At 41.8% G+C, this 26291-nt stretch overlaps 1 protein-coding gene across 3 annotated transcripts in view; it reads right to left on the minus strand.

The window, feature by feature from the left end:
* The window catches only part of GRM3 (glutamate metabotropic receptor 3), a 106585-nt gene that overhangs the window by 4798 nt on the left and 75496 nt on the right, over positions 1 to 26291 (minus strand). For all 3 annotated transcript variants that reach the window (XM_069801679.1, XM_069801678.1, XM_069801676.1), the window contains 2 exons: positions 5965 to 7031; positions 1380 to 1554 (listed from right to left, as the gene is read on the minus strand). In XM_069801679.1, coding sequence (XP_069657780.1) covers positions 1380 to 1554; positions 5965 to 7031 — 1242 coding nt within the window. The remainder of the gene's footprint in view (positions 1 to 1379; positions 1555 to 5964; positions 7032 to 26291) is intronic.

Raw genomic sequence — 26291 nt, forward strand, 5'->3', positions numbered from 1 at the left:
AATTAAAAAACTTGGAAAGACCACTTATACAAAATTCATAAGGGATGAAAATAATCTCATGGGATTTACCATTTCATCAAGGGACCAAGTTTCTAAAGTTTATTAGGAATCCATTGGTCTTTTGGGAGTGCTCAGCACTTTGGACACTTAGGGCCATCTCATGTCTCTTGGTTTTAGTTTTCCAAAACAGCAAGGAGATTTTGGGTTTGGGTGTCAGGACTGGATGCCGTCCTGACTATGATGAGATGGGGGATGAGTAGAACCACATGGCTGTTCTCTTGTTAAAGGACCCTCGGCATTCACACACGTTATGGTTTGAGGTGGGAAAGCCAGAGATGACTGGGACCCCTTTACCTCCTAATCCCTGCCAATGTGATACACAGCAGGGTCCCAAAGTTCCTTCCATGTTCTGTCTGAAATCTGAACTGCCAAAGGTTTCTAGCCCATTTTGAAATTCAGGTGATACTCAAAAACCTGAGGCTAGGTTAGTGTGAACTTGCTGGCAAGCCTTGCTCTGCTTACCCCCTTTCCTGTGTTTCTTATTCCGTGCCTCTTTATAGTTGTCATGTCCTTTTTCAATTAGCTTTCCAGGTTAGACATGCTGTCCACAGAGCTCTGTGAACAAGGTGCTGGGTGCTCCCATGCTTGACCAGTTAAGCTTGACACGGAAAAAAACCCGACAACAACCATACAGGTGATCTATTTTTTTTTTTTTAAATCAAAAAAAGCCTCTGAGCAACTGACCCAGAAGAGGAGCAACAGCCTCAAAACAAAATGACAGATGTGAATCTGCTTGGGATGAAGAGTCTGAGGATGAAGGAAAGGAGGGAGGCAAAGCAGATGAGCTGTCCTTGCAACAGAGCACTCACTACTTCTCCCAGCTGTGGCACTTACAAAGAATATTGCTCACACTCCGCATACAGATGGAGTTTATGTCATCCCTTGTATGCATTTGCTGCAGACTTGGAGCCTTTCCTTATAATGCAGGCAATAAAAGCCATTGAGAGCATGCTGTATCGTGGCCCAGGTCCTGTTCGCATGTCACTTTGACAGGAATACTCCAGGGCAATCTGTTCCTGTTGCTGCTGCGAGAGTGACAGCGAGTGTCAGGCTCTACTTGCTTTGTGCAGCGAGCTGGTGTCAGAGCCCATTGAAAGCTTTCTGCTGACTTGAGGGAGCTTCAGAGCGGGCTCTGAGCTGATTCCCATGGGAGGGAGATGAGGTTTTTTTCTCCACACACTAACGAAGTGGTGCTTCCACTGGGTACGCAGCTCAGCCTATAAAGGTCTTTTTGTTGCTGGTAAAACCCCTATTTCGTCTTTTCCCAAACCCACCGCAAACCCACATCCTTATAAAAAAGCGGCAGTTTTGTTACTTACACTGGGAGTAAGTGGTCCCGGTCCCACTGACACTGAACCTGTTGAGATGGAGTCTGTGAGTGACCACGTTCTTCTGGGGCTGGAAGAGGATGATGTGCACCTTGGGCGCGAACAAGCAGCCCAGCACGACAAAGCCGCTCAGACTCACAGAGATGCACATGGTGGTGGTTTGCACCTAGGAGAGAGTGGGTGCAAAGTGCTGTGTTTCAGTATGGAAAGCTCTGAAATGCAGAATATTAGAAGCATTATTATACAACAGCAGGAATCACAGTCCTGGGGGTTTGCACTGGTACAGGCTGGCTTGAACGTCTGTCGCATCCTTATCTTCCACAATCCTGGGATCATAGGAGTGAGGTGCATGGTGCTGAGTGTGCCCTGTGTCTCTGCGTATCAGAGGGAGATTGACTGAGTGTGTTCTCCCTCAGTTGAGTACAGAAAGGATAGTTCTGCTCTCTTTCTATCATCTCTCATGCCCTTGATTTCTAAATTGATCAGGAAATCCTCTGTAACACTTATGCAATATCTGAGCAAAGCTGGCTGCAGTGGAAACCAGCTTGCACATACCATACTTTATGTGGGTTTACATTAGATTCCCCATGCAAAGCATCCATTTGAAAACCAGTTTGGTCTCCAGCTTCAATCCCAATCAGAGAAGCTGAAAAATCCCTTGCAGGAATAGAGGTGTGATTTGGAGTAAACATAAGAGCTGGTGACATTTGTCAGACTGGGCCTGAAGAGTGACCTGACCTTGAGACGTAAGTTTTTGGGCTCAGAAATTAATTGTGAGGCTGCAGGATTTTAGCATAGTTGTCTTGGGGCATTTGTTAGTGTAACTTTGCTGGCACTGCCTATCTTTCTTCCTTTTTGTTCAATGGTATAACTAGGTGCCAGTTTACTGCCTCATTTTCAGTTTATATTCTTTTCTTCCAAGCAGATTCCTTAAACAAGATGTTGAATTAAACTGCTTTAAACTACTGCTTAATTTGAATGATCACACATCCACAGCTTGTTTTTCCTTAGTTACACTCTTGCCATCCTTGGAGATTAGCCTTCTTCCATGGGAATGCTTCTCATATCTTCTTGTCAGAAATAATTGGAACAAAATGAAAAATAGAGTAGGGAATGGACCTTGTTGCTTTATATATACACTGAGCACCAAGTGCTTTGTCAGCAGTGAGTATAATAAATGTGATCTTATAATGCTAACTCTTTACCCAAGGTAGATGTGGCAAATACCATGAAAAGGTGCTCAGCTTTCACAGGTTGAGTGAACATGGAAAACCCTACAGGGACAGAATGAGGAAGGGACACCTTAGTGTTTCCAGCTGCACTTTCTCCTTCACTTCTCTACATTTTGTCCACAGGGCTCTGCAGTCATTCTGGGGTACGTATTGAACTAGGCACTGTACAGGTGAAACAGGATTGGGTGTTTTCTTATAAAACAAGAATAAATGAAGGTGGTAGTTTCAAGATAAGTTATCTTCACTAACAAAGCCCTCCTCCCCACTCTGCTCTGCTAGGGTTCGTGCCTCCCGGAGCAGTTCAGCTGGGCTGACATAATTGTACACTCAATCAATGAAATGATTTAGGTTAAAAATAGCCCTATCCCATAGGGTTCCTTTTAACTCAGGTCACTTCAGTGGTTTGATGCGTAACCCAGCCTCACTGGTAAGAGGCAGAAGAGACATTGGTGTGCTGGCAGAATGGAGGCAATCCTGCTAGACCAGGCAGGAACAACTGGCGGGGAGGAGAGCATCTTGAGCCAGAAGTCCCCCTAAAAAATTCAGGGAGAAACTGTCTAAACAGTAGGAACTTTTGAAACCTGATTTTATTATAGCCAGTTTAACACCCAGACTTTTCCCTTCCTGTGTTACTGCTGGATTTCTTTTGTCTGAGGTGATCAGGTTGAAAATTCCCTTAAATGTACTAGATACAGGGGCTGCTGTGAATTTATGTTATGTGTGCTTATTTAAGCATATCAAGTCTCATTGTATCTTTGATTCTGAAATCAGTGTGGATCTCTGCATGAAAATCAATGGCATCAGAGAAATCTTTCTTTTCCAGGAGCTGTCCTTCAGATTTTTGACAGGGCAGCTGACAGAGTCAGCCACCAAACACAACAGTTTGCAGAGCAGTGTCTGGCCTCTGCTTTGGGATCTTCTAGACCTTCTGGGAACAACTTCTGGGATCATTGGAGGGTTCTTGGGAACACTTCAAGGAATGCCAGCGTGCCTTACTGCTGCTGGGAGAGGATCGTTGCAGGAGGCTGTGACTTCTAGCAACCTCCATCAGCTCCTAAGGAGCTCCGCCAGCTGTCCTTGACCAGCTTGGAGCTTTGGTTTGAGCTGACTCTTGGTTAGGTAAGGTTGGGCACGCTTCTTGCAGGTGCTGGGAAGAGCCCTCTGGAGGTGCTGGGCAGCTAACAGGTTCAGCAGTGTGCAGAAATTTGCGCAGAAGAGGGCTAGAAACTCTGCTGAAGGCTGTGTTTGTGTGCAGAGCAGGGGGGATGCCTCAGGGCACGGTCCCCACTGCCCTCAGGGGCAACTATCCCTGGCATACCTGGATTGACCTGGACTGAGCTCCTGAGGGAAGAGGCAGCTCCGCAGCTTTGGGGCTGCAGGGACATCTGAGGGGCTGGGGGAGTCGTTCTCCTTTTCTGGAGGAGATGTGGAGGATTTCTGGTGCCAAGTTAAGGAGCTACGGGAGGAGGTCAGCAGACTTTGCAGCATCAGACGTGATGAGAAAAAGGTGGACTGGATCTTCTCTGACACTCTGCAGGTACAAAAGCCTGGTCCGTACTAGAGAAGAACTGGGCAGCCTATGTTTGTTGAGTTGGGAAATGGAGACTGCTGTGATGATGAAGACTGGAAGTCTGTGACTTGTGGCAGCAGGCCATAAGATTTTTTATTGGTTCTAAGGTTATTTGTTGGTGATGCCACCAGTACTGGTCTACATTAGGATGGCACAGGTTGATTCAGAGTCAACAGGTAACACTCCTTGGAAATTAAATATGGGCTTTTCAAAGGACCCCCAGAAGCGTAGACATCTAGAATAGGATTTTCAAAAAGCTCCTGACATGTCATGAAAGTATCAAAAAAGGTGTTAAAAGCATTTTCTGTCAGTTTGGTAGGACCTGGGTTAGCATATTTGGAACATTGCATTTAAGTTAAATGCCTACAGGTGGTTTCAAAAATCCTGCTTGGGAGATAAGGCTGAAAAATGCTGCTTGAGCAATCAAGTCATGCTCCTCTTGACCATTAGTGTCTGTGCTGCCAGCTGATGTGGCTGTCTGCACTGATATTACCCTCCTTCTGTGTCTATCTTCCTGATTACTTTGGGTGTCCAGAGCTGTTCCCCAGTGCCTTCCTTACAGTTTTTCCTCATTAGCTTCCGTCCATTACTCACCATTCTAACTTCTCCTGAGACTGAATAATCCCTTTCTCTCTTTTTGTTGCCTTGAAATTATTTATAGTCTGTGATGACATCTCCCTGGGTTTACTCTTGTCTAGACTAAATATATTTAGCTCTTTTACTGTCACTCTGCATATCTTACTGCATCATTTGTTATCTATCCTTGTTTTCTTGAGATTTTCAGTACCTTTCCTAAACTGAGAAAAATAGTACTAAATATACTGTTCCAGGGTGGTCACACCAAAAGTATGTTAAGTGACATTATTATCTTCACAGTTTTACTTGCTATTTCGTGTACGTACTACTGGTAATAATGCCACCCCTAGCTAATCTACCTTTCTTCTGGGCAGAAGGTTGAATTAATTCAATGCAAACTGCTGTAAGGGCCAACTCCAGCAGTCACTTCTCACATCATAATAACTGTGAGATTTCCAGTGGAGCAGATCTGAATCTCTTTCTGAGACAATTTCCTTCTGTCCAAAAATATGATTTTATTGAACTTGAAGCTTTGCAACACCATGTGGCAGTTTAAGCAATTTAATGTTTTTTAAGTTTGTTGTTGAAGGCGGACCAATATTTTCTGCTTAGTGAGGTATGTGTTTTATCCTCTACAGAGTGGAGAAAGAATAAAAAGTTCTCTATTCAAGGATAACATTTGTTGTATTTTTTTTTAAACAACCCTGTTTCACAGGAAACTTTGAAATTCTTTCCTTATCTTTTTTATTTGGAAGAAAATACCATGTTTGAATGGCAGAATCTTTTGCAGAAGGAGACTAGTTAGTTTAGTTTTTGTTTAAGGCCCACCTCCACCAAATAACTCATTATGACTCATTCTAGCTCATGATCTACTAGGTTTTTCTGTTAGGACTATGACTCCACAAACTGATGTACCAATATGAATACTAAATCCATATGCTCTGCCTCTATCACAATCAGACTGATAGTGCTAATCCCTTTCACCTGTAACTGTATGTTCTCAGTTTGAAATAAGACGATCTTTCTTAGAAATAAGCTGAAATTTGGTAATATGCTTAGCTGGACATTGACATTGAAACAGGGCTTGTTTGCAAGGGATCCAGGGGGCAAAAGGAGTGAAAGAAGCTTTTAGTGAATGCTGACATGGTCCTCTAAAGTGATGCATGTGATTTATGGAAACAGATATCCAAAGACTTACTCTGTAGTCACTGGATGTCACATAAAATATGGGGAGAAAGGCCAGCCAAATGATGCACGTTGTGTACATTGTGAAACCGATAAACTTGGCTTCGTTGAAGTTCTCTGGACATTTCCTTGTTTTGAAGGCATATACAGTGCATAAGACTACGAGGATTACATCATATGTTAAGGAGATTAACATACTGGAATCTTTGACATTGCATTTCAATATGACGGTCTCTCTCTTCTCAGGAAGAGTGTACCGCCTGGTGCCAGGGGCCTCCAAGATAAGCCACACGGACACCACCACGATCTGTACCAAAATGAGACTCAGGCAGATGAAGACCTGAGAGCTGGGGCTGATGAACTTCGGCCTTTGAGCACCGTTCTTTACGCCATCAAATATTCTGGCTATGCAGTTTGTTTTTGTCAGAAGGGCAGAGTAGCAGACAGCAAAGGAACTTCCTAGCCCCAAACGACGCAGGGTGCAGATAGCTGGAGAAGGCTTGGCTATGAAGAAGAAAGTCATGCTGTAAGATAGGAAGACCCCAAAGAGCAATATGTAGCACAGTTCACGGCCAGAGGCTTTGACCAAGGGGGTATTGTTGTGCTTGATGAACACCCCAATGACCATGGAAGTACAAATAAAGCCCAGGCATGCGATGGTAACAGGACCTATTGCCCAAGCATCTTCCCACTTGATGTAGTCTTCTGGTAGGTCGTAACAGCCAGTCAGGTCAGCTGTGGGCCATTTTCCAGGCCCGCAGTCTGCACAAGTGAATTCATCAGCCAGGTACTCATAGGTTTCACAGGGAATACAAATCCAACAGCAGACATCTCCTGGCTGCATATTCTTCATCTCGTTAGGAGCACAGGGGTCACTGCACTGGGAGACAGGGACAGAGTTCCTGGACCAGTGGATAGAGTCCACCTCAAGTGACAAGGTTTCTGCCCACTGACCAACCTTCACGTAGGAGTATCTGCCTCCAGTGTACTGGAAATTGAACACGTTGTATCGTCCTATTCCATCTCCATAGGCATCGAATTTGACCATACTGTCTGCAGCATTAGGAGGGTTGAATGGAGCTGTGAAAAAAAAAAGAAATAGAGAATGCTATTATCAAAGCTGCAGATGACTCTTTCATCCCTTTGGCAAGCACAGACACCTGACAGCTTATAGAATCCAATTCAAGTGCCAACAGGTAAGTCGAGAGGTCTGTATCTGTCTCATTTTTGAACTTGGAAGAAGAAAAGAACTCAAATAGAACTCTATTTCACTTTACTGCATGGGATATATTTGTAAATGTTAGATTACCAATGTCCTTACTTTTTTTGTCCTGGATACAAACAAATTCTCCAGTTATTTCCCCCAGTATGCGCAATCGCTACCTTTCACGTTTTCTTTTGAAAGAAAGAGGTCTGCTTCTAACTGAGACTCAGCATTTCTTGGTGAAAATTGGCTGTCATGATATAAGGAAATTTAAATGTTCAGATCAATAAACATCGGTTTTGAGGCCAACGGTCTGGAATTCAGTTGCATAGAGGATTCATTTTGACGATGATGGAGAAGTAACTATGAAGTTCTCAACAATTTCTTACTATGTCTTTTTCACTTCTCCCTGTGTTGTAGGAAGTTTTGAATCCTTTCTATTTTGCTTCAATTTTACCAGTTTCTGATATTTCTTGTCTAGTCTGAGGTTCCCAGCATGTGCTGCTTTGGTCATATATCTTGTTTGGGGAAGAGATGAAAAAAACCACAAACTGGATCTGTGACCTTCTGTGAAATCAATATTGTAACACTTCCAACTGGTAAGCTCTGGAGAGTTTTTGTTTTTCCTCCAGCTGCGGCTCATGCAGGGAATGGAGAAATATTAAAAATGTAGGAGGAAATTGCATTTACCATGTGATTTATTGGTCGTTTGCTGTAGCATCAAAGGTGAATAGCTTTATAGGCAGGAAGCAAAAGGGTTTTTTTTGCCATTGATGAGCAATAAAGGTGATTTCATTCCCCAGTGTCTTTGGTTACAGAAGTGGTTCCACTGTCATTACTGGAATAAATCTCTTTCCCTGCATCTGTGCCCATGCTGTGCTTGAACACGAGCAGTATCGTATAAGGGTGTAGTATCTGCCTCCACTTCAACCTCCAGATACTTTGGATTTCTTGCAGTAGATTTATTTAGCTTCTATAAAGCACTGAGGCCAAATTCTTTCACCTTTATTCCTGCAGAGTGTTATTTTATTTTGCAGTACTCCCACTAAGGTCAGTAAAAGGGACTGGGTTTTGGTACAGAATCCCCAATTGGAGAGTTGATGCATAACCTGCACTTCCCCAGGTGCTGGACTTGAAAGGCATTTTTTTCCCAACTTTCTTCTTATCTTAGGGCAAGGTTGGAAGATAATTTATGTCCACCTATAGTCTCTTCTGGGTTTGAGCCAGGACTCTGCCTGTTCTTATCCCTGCCCTCTCCGCCACTTTATCACCTCACTTGTGTCAACCGCAGTGGGGGACAGCCTTGGTTTGCAGGATTACAGACTAGGTCTGGATAACCCAGGAATGTATAAGAAGAGGATTATTTTCTCTTTTTCTTCACTGTTGGCATCTAGTTGTACCGCTGGCTAGCCCAACAAGACTCTGAGTGCACAAAAATTAAGGGGAGCACATTACTCCCCCAAATGGCCGGTCCTCCTGGAAATAACATGCTCTAAATTGAGCACGTAGCTGAATTCAAAATATAGGTCAACAAGAAGAATATTAAGCAGTCTCCCTTCTCTCCCTCCTCCTCCTCATGCACAGGCATGCAAGCTCTCTCATCCAGGAGCAGCATTAAAACAAAATCATAATGCAGCACTTAACAGCTCTTCAATAATGTGTTGTCATTGCCAGTGTCTTACTTCATTATTCAGGACACTTATATAGATTGTAGAAGCTGTTAACACAGCAGCCTGGTTTTAAGAGCCAATTTATTCACTTCAGTGTTACTCTGGCCAGCTCCTGAGGTGTGCTGAGAGCCTGTGACTTCTACTGGCACCAGTGGAGCCGCAGGTAAGACAAACTGCAAACTGGTTGCATGGCTTATCTTCTGTCGAGTGCATAACTTCAAGTGCATGAGTACCCCAGTGCAAGCTACGTGAGGATCAGAAATATCAGCCCTTTTCAGGAAAAAGGTCCCTCTGTGTAACATGTTTAAGAACTTCTTAGCTCTGATAGAATTTTTGGCATTTAAAAAGAGCAAAGTATTTGCCTTGGACTTGGCAGGTAGGTCCAGAAGGCAAAGCAGGTAATCTCACGTATAGTTAACTTGAAGCTGATGTGTACGATGTCTTCCACGGGGCTGTTCCCACGCTACAAATATGAAGAAAAGATTATTGTAGGACAATATGTTTTAAGTCAGCCACAGCTGGTAGCTTGAAACATTCATTTTTAGTGGCTGCTGATAGAGGAAAATATATCACACTCCTTCAGATGGAGAGGATGAAGTCATTTAACCAAACAGTGATGTATTAAATTATAGAATGGTGAGCCAAAGCCTACAAATGAGCCCACTGGGTGGCAGGAATTAATATACCCACTGATTACATATAAAATCCCTAGGGCATTTTAACTGATATTTATCAACGTGTTCTAGATCCTGCAGAACCACTTCCAAAAAGTCATGCTTTCAGAAAATACGATGCAATAATAATGATAATAAAAATAAGGTGCTTATAGGCAAGAATGTAACATCATAAGAAAGCAGAATTTTATGTTTTGGAGTAACAAGAATATTTTTTGCATATAAGTAGATGATTTTCCCAGACATTATGTCAGGCCATGTCATAAGTCACTCTGAGAATTTTTTTGCAGTTACGTTTCAGTTTTGAGAGTAAACCTACAATCTTTATGACAGATATTTCTGGCAGGTCTTGTTCACAGTTGCAGCTAAGCTGTTACGGATTCGTCCCTTGGGAGATGAGAGACAGGACTCCCTGGGTCTACCCGTGCTGTTAGCTGAGAGACTAACTTTGAATGACAATGCAAACTTTGACTCCTTTGAGCAGTATCTTTGAATCTTCTCCTCCCCTTGCACTTCATGAAATGAATTATTTTTATGCAAAGCAGTTATCCAAGAGAAATTCTATAAAAGAAGTTATCAAGGAAAAGAAAGGATAATTAAAAGTGACTTAAAGATAAACCAGTGATGCTTTGTGCTTCAGTTTGCAGCAGTTCAGCAATGAAGATGCAACAGCAGTGACAGGAGAAATGCTCAGGTGTACAGAGTGCAGAAGACAGAAACCTGTGGAGCCACAGTGCAGGCAGCCACCTCTGTCTGCTCACCGAAAAAATTCTATCAGAGAAGAGGATGCCATCGTGTAAGTGGAGGACAAACTCCTCCAGCTTCAGATAAGAGAGGAATGACTGGGTAGTTTTATGACTGTTTTAGGAGCAGATATGGATAAGAACATAAAATAACATCATAGCTTTTATATAATGAATTACGTCATTTTGTTTCCATCTTCCTACAGTGGGATCATCTTTTCCAACGATCACATAGTTTACAAGTATGTGCTTATGTGCTGTTAGAAGCAGGTGAGTTGCTTGCATTTGGAAATCTTTATTGTTTTTGGTGTCAGTACAGCTCTTGGTGACATGAAAGAATTCAGAAAAAGTTCTGAAGAGGAGATTTATTTTCTTATTGGGCAAAAACATTATTTTAAGAGGTGGTATGGGAAATCTTTTTTGAAATGCTTCTGATTCTGCACGTTGGCTCAGTTGGGTGAAAAGTACTCCAGGATTTTTTAACCAGAGATGAGTAGATGAGGAAAACAAAGCAGTTTTAATCCTAATTAGGCCTGAAAAACTTTTAAGAGGCAGAGCAGCCTAGGAAAAGATAAGCGTCATCTTAACTGGCTTGGAATCAGACCGAGTTTTGTTTGCCAGCAGCATCTTTGGGCCAGGAAGGATATTTTGCATACAGAGTCTTGCATGCGTCTGGCACAGAGCTGAGTGTATAGATGTTGCCTTATAGAAAATATCATCAGTAACACTTCCTGGTAGGAATGATGACAGGTATGCCTACATCTAAAAACATCCTTCACATCCAATAAAACACCCATCTGTTCTTTGCTTGCAGAGTGTATTCTTTCAAAACAAGGTACAGATCAGAGGCACGGCTCACTAGCTAGGAGGCAATTCATTAATAACAAGGCTTGATGAAAGCTCTGCAGTTTTTCAGCTCAGCAGTTTGCAAAGCTGTAGGATTTTGTGTGGTTCAGAAAGAAATGTATAAAGGACTATTGTGTGCACCAAAGGCACCTTCTTCAACAGCTTGTTGACCCCAAAGACTTTCAACCAATAGACTGTAAGGAGATCATGATTAAAAAGAAATGCAAATGTAAAGAGGGAACAGACTGGAGCTTCTGAAAAGTTGAGTAAAACCTCCTTAGTCTCACTAGATGGTGCTGCAAAAACTCTGAACTTCTGATTTAAGACTGAAAAACAAGACATTTGTTTATGTAATGGAAAAATACATTTTTTTTTAATGCCCCCTACTCCTTCCTGTTACATATCCTGGGCAATGCCTTTTTAAAGCATTGTAAGGAAGAGCTTTGATAATAATATAACAGGATATGGTGTGTTTGTCCAACGGGCTCATCTGCGTGTAGGATGCCTTATCTTGAAAAGTATCACAAAGGACCCTGAGAATGCATATATCTTTTCTTTTTCTTTTATTGACAGCTAGATATGGTTTGTTGAGGTCAAAGTGACTTATTTCTGCTTGGCTGAACATTCAGAACAACTAACGGAGACCTGATGCACCCACTCTTGTTTCCATCTCAGCATAACGCAGCTGTTTTCACATGTGATCGGTAGAAGGGATGTTGAAATTTGGCAATTTAAAATTTAGTATACAGAAAGCTCAGAGTGAAGTGTCACTAGATCATACCTCTCCACAATTAATAAATAATGAACGGGCTTAAAATATCAGATTTCACAGAGACAAGTAGTCACTTTTAACCTCTGCACCATCGTTTCTGGATGTGTTTGGGTCATATGCAGTATTGCTTCTTCTCCCTCAAGAAATGAGTGAGACTAATCAGTCTTCTACAAACGTAATTTTCCTATCTGTTGTCTACAGACTTTCCATTCAGCTCTATGGTGTCTCTCAGGTTAGAAACTTGCTGTGGGGAATTTCAACACGTCATAGACTCCCACAGCATTTGCAGTAGTCGGAAACAGAAACATTTCCCCAGGCCTAGTTGCAAAGATCTATCACACGGGAATCTGCACATGAGTTAGTTATCCCAAGCTTCTGTCCTACAAAAAAGAATGGGTATTTTCTCGGGTTCACTTTAGATTAGGTATCTAGGATAGCTCAACTGAACTGTACCTGTGTGGTTTTTTTTTTCTGCTGACCACAAAGAGAGTGACTAGCTAAAATACATCTACAATGTAGGTATCTGAAGTGAGATGAATATCACTGATATTTGGAACAGAAAGGCTCACAGCTGGAGTGCCAAGTGATAGCAGCTTGTACAAGCTCTCCGCAATGTACCTGCGAAGGGGAGTCTCCAGCAAGCTGTCCGCACAGGTGCTGTGACTGCGGTGGACGCTATCGGAGAGAACAGTCCGGGAGAAAAGTCATGTGGACGCTGGCAAAATAAACTAAGAAGGGTCCGAAAGATCAGAATTCATTCAGCTCGTCATTATCCTCAGCCTGGCTGAACAGAGAACTCCCTAGCTAACTTGCTCGTGAAATGCTTGCTTCAAGCAGAATGTTTTACATTTTCAGGTGTGGGTTGTCCTCTTGCTTGTGTGGCCCTTAGGCATAGGTGTGGTCTTTAGGACTTGGGGACAATGAACTAGATACTAAGTTACAAACCTTCATCAAAGAAATTATGAAATCACTGTCATTTTGTTAAGGAAATTTAAGGAATTAAAAAGGGAATTTCTGGTATCTTAAAGGATTTGGATTTTGAGACATGGAAGGCAGAAAACATGTAAATGTTTTGCAGTCATTATATTTCTCCTTAAAACCACAAAACATATCCCCTGAAATTAAGAAAATTTCTTGAAGTTTTTTTAGTTATGGTTTCATTAGTCTAACTTCAAAATAAATCAAGCATTCATGGACAAGCATCCAAGGTGTTTTTCTTTTTTTAATAAGTCTGCTAGGTGGATAATTGATGCGAATGATTTGTGAGATTCCAACATAGCAATGCCTTTCAATTGATACCATTCTTTTAATTTAAGATTATCCACTTTAGGAAATGGCTGACACAAGAGGCAAAATGCATGCAAGGTAATTTATACTAGCAATCATCTTGCAATTACAAAGGAAATTAAACCCTGACTTTAAACTGCCTAACTCCTCCCTCAGGCCAACTAGTTATTTTGTAAACAGAAGCAAGGGGAACCCATTCCCATTATGAAGAATTATGACCACTGTTAAGGTGACAACACAAAAGCTCAGGAGCTGGAACTATAAGTTCTGGGCTGGCCTTTGGTACCTCTTGAAATGTTTTGGTCTAAGGAAAAAATGAGTTGGCTGGTGAGTTATCTGCCAGTTGCTGAACATTAACATTGCTTTCAGAGCTTGAGATTTTGGTTGGAACTTTCTGCCTGTCCCAGGGTTTTGAGTTCCCTGTGTCCGATTTGGACTTCTGGGTGAGGGACATTCCCATTTAATGTCAGTGCTGGGAACTGGTGCCTTGCCTTACCCCTCTCTTCTCAGTACCTCCAGGGTGCAGCTGAAAGAGGTTGAAGCTGTGTTTTAATTTTGCTAAAATTCACTTTTGTACTAAGTGAGGGACTCAGTTATGTCACGGGGGCATGAATCTTTCTCTTTTGGAAGGCACCATTCCATGGTGTGCTAATTCCACCCCCAGATTGCATATAGTAGCTGATGGCTAAGGAAGCGTTGAATACCTAATAATATTTTTTTTGTTCTTCTTTGTCAGCCTGAAGGAAGTATGAATGGATTCAGTTATTAAGATATTAAAGGAAGTTGGTTAAAACATTCTCTCCTCTGTGGGGACTTGAGGATTAGAGAGGTGTTTCCAGACAGTGCTCTGAATAATTTAGTTAGATAGTTTGCCCTTAGAGATCAGAACCAAATGAACCATGAAATAGACCCTCTAGCTGCTATTTCCTAATTGACGTGATAAGAAGACACTCCCAAATCAGGTGGGTTGACATAGATTTAATTACTTATAGTGCAATACTTTTATTTAGTGGTAGTAATACTGTAGCTGTGATGGTCTAAGGTTCAAGAAACTTCAAGCCCATAAGAAAGGCAGTATTTTTTATTAGACTAGTCTACAGATGGAATAAGTGCACAAGCTTTCAGGCACAAGGTCACTTCATTAGGTCATCAGAAACATTGCTCAATAAATTTGACCTTCAATTATTTTGAAGGAACAGCTCTGCTTGGAATTCAGTAGATCAGGTTTTTATTTCCTCCTGGAAACACAATTTCACTTTGCAAACAGCCTCATTACTATCCATTTGCAGAATAATTGCTGAGAGCTTTTTGTTCGCTTCTTTAAAAGTATATAGTTTAGAAACACAAGATCTGATCAAGATGCAAAACAAGATATGGCAAAGAGATGTTATGCCAAAAGCTTCTCTGTTTTTTCCAGGTATGTGGGCAGTCTAATAAAGGTATTGCCTCTTGCTACAAATCTTATGACTCTATGCTATTACTTTTGTTAAGAAGCTACTGAAAACTCTCAGCAAACACCCTACAAATTGCTAATAATGAGGTGATTTGCAAAATGAAATTGTATTTCCAGTAGGAAAATAAAACCATAAGTAGTGAATTCTAAGGAGAACATATTTTTGAAATAACTGAAGCTCAAATTTATTGAACATTTTGTGGAAAAAAAGGAGTTGCAGGATGCTCAGAGCTGGAATAAAGAAACAATGCTACAGTGAAACACGCAGAGGAATGTTTATGCTGAGACTTATTATGCAGTATAGTATTTGGCACACCTGAAGTAATGTTGGTGGAAGACAAAGGAGGCTCAGAGTTCAGCTGGAAATGTAAATGTTTCACACATCTTATGGCGTAAGATGCTGGAGCGGATCAGTTTTCTCTGTGAATAGAATATGTGCATGAAAAAAGTGTAAATTTCTTTAACCAAAATGTAATTAGAGTGTCTATATTGGGAGTGTAGTTTTCTTACAGAGCTCCTATAGGCAGTGGAGAGAAATAAACACCTCCAAAGGTGGGCTCTGGCTATAACGAGTTGCCAGCTTCCTCCATTGGTGGTTCTCCAGTTACTAGACTACAAAGTGAGTTGTGTCAAAGAAGATATGAAAGCTGGCTGGCTTGAATTTTGGCCACTGATGGAGAAATCATACAACTAATGCTTTCAGGAAGGCCCACCACACACATTAAATGTGACTCATCTTCCTTTGTAAAGGCTTGAGTCTGGATTTTCTTTTTACTCATTTCCATATAACAATGTGATGGCTAGAAATGCACATCTACTAAAATGACAGGTTAAGTCAATATTCAATACAGTACATCTCGTGTATGACCAAACGCTGAGTCAGCCAATCGAGAGGTGAAAGTGGGCTACTCACAACAATGAATTTCAGTGAAAAGATAGTGAGATAAAGGATAAGAACTCCTAGCTTTTAAGGTTATTCATGCATATCACACACCAGGTGCAAAGGTAGCACGTCACCTCTTCCAACATCACCAGTGTTCATTGGCATGCATTACCCTACAACGTGCAAGCTGCATGTCCTATTAATACTTGCAAATTCTTCTGCTCTCAGGAAGAAAAGATAAAGCTGAGAGCATATAATCATTTTTGCTAATGTTTTGCTCCACTGATTCAGTTCAGAAACAGCAACAGCAATCACTGGACCTCAGGGGAAAACGTAAAAAGAAAATGTTGATTTATTTGCCTGTTTAATGGTGGAAGCAGAGACACATTGGTAGGCTTAGACTGATAAAGTGTTTCAGAGATCTAGAAAGGACATTAACAGCACTGCCTCAAACCTTCATCTGACTTGAGATATTTTCTTCTCTAAAGAGCCTTTAAAGATGGGCTTTTTATTCGTTCAGTTACTGGACCATTAACTAGCCATTAGCTATTTATACAAATAGATGTGCAAATATAATACAGGAAGTGTAACAAACTTTTTCAGCACATTTTTTGTCAGTTCCCAATAGCAGTTTCATACAGTGTCTTATTTGCCACTGTCTGGTGGAGATCTGTCCTGGCACAGCAGGCCAATCTCTGCTCCCAAGCTGGCATCAAGATCTTGGAGCAGTGATCAGCTGCTCCATCCATCAGGGCCATTGATAAATACCGTGGAAACCTTCTACATTCAGAGAAAGTATAGGTAAAAATTATTTATAGGGGCACATGATGTGTTGTTACTTAGGTCAAAGGAATAGACTTGGAAGGAGGTGTCAGGTGCAGCCATTAGGAATTACAGTCCACCCTGAAAGTCCATGCGCTTTCAGCTATGGAGTTACACAGGATTTCTGTGGCACATACCCTCTGTGTGAGGACTTTTTTCAAGGCTGTGCTTCGCTCATCTTTCTCACACTAATAGTTTCCCTGTTTCCACTGAGCATGGTGCAATTCCTTCCCTGGCTAAAACGACTGTGTTTTCTTAGCTGAGCCTCATATTTCAGCCGCAGAAGTGGTAAATATTTCATACATACAAAGGAATTGCTGCATTAGCTTATTCTGTTGTCCATCAAATTGTCTGGAATCTGTGTAGAGCAGCAAATAGAAAAATGTACTGCATGAAACCTGTATTGAATTGAGGAGCAATTGCACATACACATTTAGAAAGTGAATATCTCTCAGCCTTCAGAAATACTCTTGAATTTCTTCTGTAGGAAAAGTGCTAGATATATATGTGTCATTAGTCTAGAAAAGATGAGATGATTCATATATTGGCAAGTAGAAAGATGGGCTTGTAACAAGAACAGCAAAACTGCAGGAGATGAAAAGTGGATGTAAGATTGAGGGGGCAGGGACCTTCACACTGTGAGGTACATTAACTGCTGCTTTCTATTTACTGGGTGTTTGCAACCATCGTTCACCTCACCACTGCTTTTGGCTCTGTGCTGTTCTTCCAATGGACTAAGGAGACAGTGAGTTTTGGTGTGGAGACCCTACAAGCCAACTTAATGCTCTTGGTAATTATTTTATGATTTACATGCCTTAAGTATTAGGACTTATACTTGGAGATATTGTCATTTCTGGCTTAGTGCTGAACTCCTTTACATCCCAACAGTGAGCAGGTGAGTTGATGTTGATTTACTGCTCCATGGCTGGAGCAAGAGGTGAGAAAGCAAATCAAAGGATTGCCTAAGCTAGGATTTTGTGGACATTTTTGTTAGAAGTTTCTCTGCTTCTGATACCCTTGTGCATGAATATGTGTGTTGTTCCCCCTGCCTTGGAGAATTTTAGTATTCTTTGTATTCACTTATATCCTCAGACAAAATTCACTTTCATGGCAGGAAGAAGGAAACAAAAGGAAATGACTCACTCAGATAACAGCAATGAAATATCTCTTTACATTATATTCTGTATCTGCTAACAAAATAGCCATAAATATTGCAGTGATGCCAAAGCAGAGGTTTTCTGAGATGCTTTTAGAGGTGTTTAGATGCTTAGCTCTAACAGATGAGGAAATAAAAGAAAGTCACCCTTTAACACATTTGTCTGCCAGGTCCATCCAGTTTGCAGTTGACAGGAATTGGGTAGAAGGTCAGTTTGTGAAGAGTACTCATATGTAAAAGGAGTTTCTGCTCCATGAAAGTGCAGAGCTGATTGCTTTTTGAACTCTCTTTTAGAAAGTAGGTATGAACTACTGGCCTCCGTAATTTTTTTAATAAAAATACTAACACTTGAATGAATAAGAAAGGTGAATATGTGGTAGGAAATCCTTTCAGTCATTCCTCTGAAACTATTGCCCTAAGTACTTCTTTTGATTCATGAGACCACCTGCACAAAGGGAAAGGCTGTGAATATTTGGGAGAAATCCGTGTTAGTGCAAAAATTTACACAAGGGATGTTCAGAGGTTGGGTTGAGTTCCTTTCTTGCTTTTAGATAGAGAAACACGACTGTGTCACTGAGCTGCTTTTTTCTGCACTGGGATCCAGAAATGGGCCAGACAAGTTGGAAGGGAATAGTTCAGGCAGAAAGCTGAAATAGATTCACATGCTCATCTGGGCTGCAGTTTAACAAGTACAAGTATAGCAGTCATCTTGTGACAGGTTTGCCTGGAAACATGCTACGTGGAAGTGATGCAGGATTCAGACCAAGATCCATGTCTAGATTGCAGCACCAAGCTGGGCTGAATGTTAGTGACATGTCGATGCAGCTCTACTGGTTTGGTACCAGTTCCCATTTAGTCATTGTTAGCCTGGGAATATCTTTGCACTGTGCTCTACTGGATAAAGAAAACTTGTCTTCCAGGAGTGTAGTGATATTAAGGTTATTTCAAGAGAAAAGATACTTTTCTACAGATTATGCTTTCAGTTCTGCCTTTCTAGTATAATTATTAGCTGCCAAGAAAAAGGTTTGGTAAAAATAACATAACATTTACTTATCTTTGGGATTAGACATCTGGGTTTGTGACTTTCTGTAGTTTTCTTCATTACCTTTTGAAAAGACCAGTTTTCTCGGGGACTCACTGGAAGTTCAGGACACACCTGGATTCTTCAAAAGAGTAATTTATTTTCCCAATGTATCACACTGTGCCAGTGTGTCCCTATGCAATCTCCTTCTCACGTCCTTGTCCTTATCCTCATTAACTCTGCTGTGGTCATGTTCTGAGCACAGCCTCTGCCTTTTTCAGCCCCTAAAATAGCACCCCAGCATGCAAGTGAGACTAGTTGAGATCAGTTCTGGAAGTGCTAAAGTGCTCTTCCATTGCAGGTAATAGAGAAGAATCTGGTCCTCCCATTGGCTTTTCAGAGCCAAATTAAATGCTAAAAGGTAAGGGGTAGGACTCCTGAACCAAAGCCTTTTCTCACATGATATCTTGTCCTTCCAGGTCACAAAGAGAAAGAAGCAGACCTGACATCTTTTCAGTTATGTGTGGATGTCTCTCACAGGTAAATCTGCATGAAGAATAAGAATATAATCCCATGGTATGTCCTGAGTTGTTCCCCTATTGTAAAGACCAGTGGGACTGGAAAAGTGAGCGTGCGTGGCTGGGTGGTGAAAAGGCTTCTCCGAGCACTTTGACTGTGCAGACCCTCAGTGTCTGGGATTCACATGACATTTGCCAGCGAAACAAAAGATGAAATAATTACTATTATAAAACAGGCAGCAGGCAAACACAGAAGTCTGTGATTTAGAGAAATTAGGTTACCGAGCCTTCTGTCTCTCAAATATGTGATCTGAAATAAGATCATTGCTCAGTTTTTCAGTCATGGGTTTCTCCATAAACACAGGGTGTCTAATCTCATCCTCATTTACACACCCGCACAGGCGCTGCGTACTCTAGAGATATCTAAGATGCCTAAAGGCTACATTATCAATATGACAAAAGCAGCTGACTGTAAATTACATACAAGGCACAGACTATATAACTTTATGTTCAGTTTTTCATAGCTCAGCTGAAGTGGTGCATTGTATAAATACTCAGGTAAAGGAAACTGAGATGGAGAGCTATTTGCTATTTTAGGGATGTCAAAGCACCTTCACTTAAATATGCTGCTATAACAAGTTTGAGGCCATTGCTGGCCTGTGGTTTCTGCAGGCTTTCCAGGAACGGCACCCAGCTGGGTAAGGGCCAAAGGTGACACGCTTCCAGAATCTTCCTGAGGACTATGAAGAATAGTTGTTGCCGCTCTGTGTCCTGCTAATGCTGCATTTCCCGTCTTTTTGTCTATGGGAGCTCAGCACCCAGGTCAGGCAGAAGCGTGGTGGCAGCAGGCAGAAGTACCTTGCTCCCAAGTTAGATGGGAAACAGTGGTCCAGCACACCTTGGCTTCTGCTGCTGGAGCTTATCTCAAGAGGTAAGAACACAATTCAACCTCTGCTCCTGCTCACTCAGGCTAATTAATGTTAATGAGAACCAAATGAAAGCATGAAAAGGCAGCATTTTATGATGGTCTCTGGCTAGGTAACAGACACCATTAACAGGTAGGTCACTGACCTGCCATCATGGCAAGAGAAGTTTTAATGAAAATTTTATTTGGAAGCTGTGCCCTAGAGATGACGATGTCTGTGTCCTGCTGCCAGCCCAAGTGTTCGGTTTACACAGTGCAGTGTGTGACACACAACACATCCAGAGTACAGATCGGATTGTTTGCCATCGTGACACCTCAAACCTGAACTAGAGGATGAAAAGGTTCCATAGTATTTCAATTTTAGCCAGTTTACATCTATAAAGCCCTAAGCAACTTGGTCTGATTGCGCAGCTGCCCCTGGTTTCAGCAGGATATTGGACTAGAGACCTCCTAAGGGCCCTTGCAACCTGATTTATTCTTTAACTTTACAATTCTGTATATTATCAATCTATATTATACACAATGAAATATATATGTATGAAAATATGCATGTACATAAACAAAGTACATAAATGTATGAATATATACACATATTAAAAGCTTCAGGAAGGCTTAGCAGAGGTTTCTGCCCAGAAATCTCTTGGAGAGGTAAATTTGCCCCAAGGAAAGGAACTGCAGATCCCCACAGCAGCCAGGTCTGCAAAGAGGCAGTTGGAGGAAGAAGAAAGTAGAGGGTGTCATCAGGAAAACCAGGCTGTCAAAATCTTGCTAGAGCTCTGTCTGTGTACATACCAATGTAACACTAATACAGAGAGAAATATGGGAAAATACTGGGAAGGTTCAACTGTTCCTCTTCTCTGGAATAGCAAGTCTCAAGTGTACTTTCAGAGACTGTCCTTTAGCTGCTTTCAAGGTTTTAAATGCTATGATACATTTGTGGTACCAGGAAAAAGGCAGTAATTTTTCCTATAAAACCTACACATCTTTTTCATGTATATTCTAAATAAATATCTTGGGGAATTCACTCTACATTTTCCTTGGTTTTATTGGCCACAAATCCATCATGAATTACACTTTTAAAACTTTTACAATTAACAAGGTATTAGATGCCTTCTGCCCATGAAAGTTTTAACTTCAGCTGAAAGCGGTGTTCTGGTTTATTTTGCAAATAAGCATCACAAGGAAGGCCAGGAGGACCTTACAGCTGACTATTTGAGTGCTGGAGGTGAAGAGGATCTGACCTGATGAGCAGGAGCTCATTGGGTGAGATGATGGAGTAGCAGGACAGGAAACATTTATGGCTAAATCCCAGAGCAGGGACCATGCAATGCTGCTGTGCTCGCAAGTGAGGTGACATCTGACTGTTGCAGACCATGACTTTTAAGCTCTTTCCTATTTAGGTGGAATAGTTACGATGGAAATGGTCTGTGAAAGTATGTTCCCACCATGGAAGTCACCAGCAAGAGTAAATGAGAAGGCGAGTTTGTGTTTCTGCTTCATATTATTTGAGTGTTGACTGGGGCAGAGTGGGGAGGAAGAAAGAAAATAAACCATGCAGAAATTAGGACCAGGTGGGAATAAAAGTTTTGTCATAGAGTCCGGGGGATGAAGGGAGACAAATCAGACCTGACTTACAACCCTTTTCTCATTTTGGGTAGTCATTCTGGTTAGCCACAGGTGAGGATTTTGCCCAGTATAAGCTAGATTTGATGATGTAGGCTTTGCTGTAGAAGAGCTGGATTTCTGAACATAATACAGGGAGGGACATGAGAGTGAGTCTTGTAGCTGCAGAGAAAGAAAGGGGTAGGAAAAGACACTGAGTACTATAAACATATGTGTTGCCTACAATCTTTAATGATCTGTTTTCCAGGATTACTACTTTAGCCAAATTCCTCCTACCATTTGCTGCAGAGATTCAGAAAGGTGCAGAAGACAGGTGGACACGCATACACCCCAAAATCCAACCTCCCTCTGCTTCTACGGTCCCACACTAGACACACGGCAGAATTAATCTTGCAATACCGTCAGCCTTGCTAACTGTAGTGGGAAAAGCTGGAGCCCAGTCTTGCACCCTTGGGTGACAAGGCTGTCATCCTGCACAGCCAGATCAGCAACCCTGGGCCAGATGGAGATAATGCTGGTCCTTGAATGTCGCTGCTGTCCTTCCTCACCCCTGGCCAACCTGGAGCCCAACGCCCCAGAGGAGCAGCTACACGAGGTAGCAACATCTGGGGCACAGCTGTGCAAGACCCTGACACTTTATCCCAAATGATGGACACCCCTTTCACGCTACCCCTGCTAATGTTCACTGCCCTGGCACATGTCAAATGTTGTGAGGCTTGCAGCAGCGCTGTGGGCAATAACACTGCTTTTCTTTGTCATCCTGGTGGCTTAAAGGAGCTAAACCAGTTAGCAGAGCTGGTTGCTGCACTGGCCCCTCCATCCCTCTGAGGGAGGGAGACTTCTGGATATGTGAAGCTCTCCCTCGTGTTGGGGTTCATCCCTGGATTCACAGCCCTCCCGAGAGTCCCCTGCACACGCTGCCCTCCACCAAGCAATGTCTGGGTGCTGGCGAGAAGGTGAGTTTACTCTGTGCTCTCTCCCATGGAGCCCTTTATTTTTGTTCAGCACTTCTTTGTTGTTCTGGTAATACAAACTAACAGCCTCTTGAACCAGCATCTCTTTATCAGCAGAAAAGCATCACAATTCAGAACATCAAGGGCTGCACTTCTGCCCTCAGGAGAGAATGCAGAGGATGGGAAGATCAAGAAGATGAACCAGCCTATATCTCTTTGAAAGGCCAAACAAGCACTGAGATGGAGTGAGTGTATTTATCTAGGGGCTGGGCTTTGCATTCTCAGATCCTGCTACTGGAAGTGGGAATCAGGCACAGGCATCTCTTTTCTCCCTTACTGAAAAGATTCAGGATATCATGACATTTGTCATATACATCTTACTGACTTGCAAGAGAATTATGTGCTCGGTGTATCTCACAGACAATAAGGAATGAAATCTCACCCTGCCTTCATGCCACACTGCAGTTCTATGGAGTTATTTCAATTAAATGAAAAAGAAATAACTAGGGCCCTGGAGATATTAATGAAATACCTGTCACACAGCACGTCAGCAGCAGTGGCAGCATGAGAGTGCACAAATCCTGGCCAGTCCTCTACTCCAGCCCTGCTGTTAGCTGGTCCCTGAGTATTTCCCTACAGATCCCATTAATGCTGTGCCTGAGAGTCTCGCTGCAGGCTTTCAGCTAAATGGCAAGTGAGAATCTTAGTTGCTCTGTGCTCCATCTGTAGTCAATAGTAAGAGATGTAGGGGAAATCATATCTCACATGGGCTACCTCATGTGGGCTGAACCACACTCTGTAAGTGCTGATCCCCTCCATTAACTGTAATCAGAGACCGACCAAAACTAATTCAAGTGCGTAGGGAAAGTGTCTAAAATTGCACAGACCCACACCAGTCACATAAATGCATCTTATCATTTACTCAGACTGGTGTGTTTGAAATGCACCATCACCTGTTCCTGGAAACTGGGAGAATACATTCAGGGCCATTTGTCAAATTTCTTTCATGGCAAGCTGCAGGTTTATGCATGCAGGGCTCATCTATTTGTACCTCTGCTTTTCAGCAAAGGAGGTATTGCTTAAATAGCTGTTTGTGTGCGAGTGAATACGGTTATCACTGTTGTTCTGTTTCTTGCCTGCTTCCTTTTGGTGGGTGTGGGTCACTACCTACGCTAAAGAAGAGAGAGAATTCCCAACCTGACTTGGTTGCGGTGTATCCGATGGGCTGGTAGCTTCCATGCCATCCTCTCTCTGCACTGGGGATATGTTCTTAGATTTGGAGCTGGAAATTTTGAGAGCATCATTGATCAAATGTACCACGCAGCAGGGTCCTGACATTGTATTAAAAAAACACCCAGAGACCGTCTTCAACCAGAAAAGAGAAAAGGCGAATTCTGGGTCCCATAGAAATCAATGACAAGACTTGTATGTATTAAAATTTCACACCTTTCTGAAAGAGGAAGGCATAGGAGATTTGCTGATTCTCTCACTACATAAAAATCACTCATCTGCTTAAAAAATCACTGACATTAAAACAAGGATTCACATTATAATGGAAGAACTAATAACAAAGAAACAGGAGATGAGCAAATCATGCTGTAAGCTAGTAACAATATATACAGAACAAAGCCATTGGAAAAGAACTCGACAGGTTTTTAATGTTTTAGATTGGAAATGAGAATTAACTGAAAATAAAGCTCTTCAGAGTTTCAAAGATTTCCATGTTGATTTCAAAACAAATTAATTTGGCTCAAAAAAGAGCCTTCTGTTTTCAAAATTACACAATGACAGGTTTTGAATTTTTTTTTTCAGCTCGAACAGCTTCAACTTCCAATTCATAAAAAGTAAAAAAGATATTTCAGTCAAAAAGAAAATCAATTTTTCTGTCTGTATCTAAATGAAAATTTTCCTGGAGTTTTGGTCAAAGAAAATTGTGGTTATTTTGACTTTATGCCTAAATGTTGAGTAGGAAAATGCTTGGGTGCTCAAAAAATCTCAGCACGATAGAAAAACAATTAGGAATCATGTACTAAGATTGTCTAGTGACAGACTACAGATGGTCTCTGTTAAGAGTGTATACATTTAAGCCCATAAAAGTACCTGGAGTGTCAAAAAAAGTTTCAAAATAATTGAAGTTTAAGTTATTGAAGTGCCTACTTGTTTGGGTCAGTTGTTACTGTCCTGAAGGGTCTCACTGGCAGGGTCAGAAGCACCTTGCACACCACCGCCATCCCTGGCAATCAGTATGCCAGGACCCCGCTTCTGTGAAGTGCTGTGCTCCTAAAAACATCTGATTTCAAAAATTTGAAGACGTTCAAGTATCTCTGAGGTTAAGTGTAGGCAAACGAGAAAATAGTTTCTATGTATTAAGTGCTGTGTGGAGGAGGAGGAGAAATGATGCTTCTTATTTTCCATGGGTCTAAAGACTAAAAGGTCGTTTCATTCTTGTGCTGCTTGTGAAATTGATGAATAAATCAAATGCAGTTACAGCAAGACGTATGATATGTATACGTTGCCTATGCATCTGTATATGTCATGGTATGTGACTATCCTTACTGATGCAGCAATCTTTAGGAGCAGACCAAACGGCATGACACACACAGGCATTGTATTGCTCAGACCAGGCATGTGGCTTCAGCTGCATTGCATGAAACACTCAGATGAGAGTTTTGAAGCATCTCAACTTTCAGCTGCTCTTGCATTATTTTTGCTTTGTGACCGAATCTGTATTACCAGAACGTGTCCAAGATCCTGGGTCCTCCTGAATCCCCTCCTGAGAGATAAGTTAAGATGCAGCAAGCGACCAGTCCCATCTGCCCCTTCTTGATTTCCCATGGTAAAGAAATCCAGGCACATGGGCTGCAGGAATCCCTGATGTGCTCTGAACAAGTCAGCTAGCAGGATACTGGGAAACCAGGGGTCCTAAGGAGCTCTGCAGCATGCACTGGGAAGTATGTCTACAAGTGCCCAAAAAATGGAGTACTTGGCTACACCAGCCATACCCCACTGAGAGTGAGAGAAGCACTAGGGATGTGGTTGGTAGTATCTAGAGATGGTCTGAATCAAATGCTGAGAAGACCTCTAAAGAAGGGAAAAGTTCAAGCTCTAATCTGACAGTTTCACATAGTTTCCAGTGTCATTAATGTTGTACCATTATTGATGGTCTCTTGGGACTGCGCATGTTGTATCATACACGTATTTATCCTTCAATTCCTCTTGGAACTAGTTCTCATACAAAGCACAGCATGATGTTTCCTTACTATCAACCCAGTCAACTGAGAATATCAGTTTAATAATACATAGAAATGCAATCTCAGCCTAGATGTTTCAGAAGAAAGTTAGACATGTAACGACAAAAAGACATGATGCTCTACACTTCACTTGTTTCCTTTGTAGATCTATTTAGCCTTGTTATGGCGTAACATTAATAACAAACCTAAGCTCAGCCATATGTGATGGCAAAACCACAGAGATGTCAACATGTTTAATCTAATTTTTAATACTTTGTCATCAAGCCTAAAGTTCTGTAACATAGGTAATGGTACTATCCCACATATTTAAGTATTTTACACTGATCTGGTTCTATGGCAGGAATTATTACTTTACTATTGCAAGGACATTGGCCATTGACCATAGTCCAGCTATTATGTAAATTCATCATAACAAAACAATTAAGAGAAGGCCAAATCTTTGCATAGGCATAGTAGGCGGTTGCCTAGTGTAGCAGGTGGTGAAATGACCATTGGCCTCCAGACGTGCCCAGCTGAAGCCAAACTGGCTGGGAATCAAA

This window comes from Haliaeetus albicilla, chromosome 14, assembly GCF_947461875.1.
Source record: "Haliaeetus albicilla chromosome 14, bHalAlb1.1, whole genome shotgun sequence".
NCBI lineage: Eukaryota > Metazoa > Chordata > Aves > Accipitriformes > Accipitridae > Haliaeetus > Haliaeetus albicilla.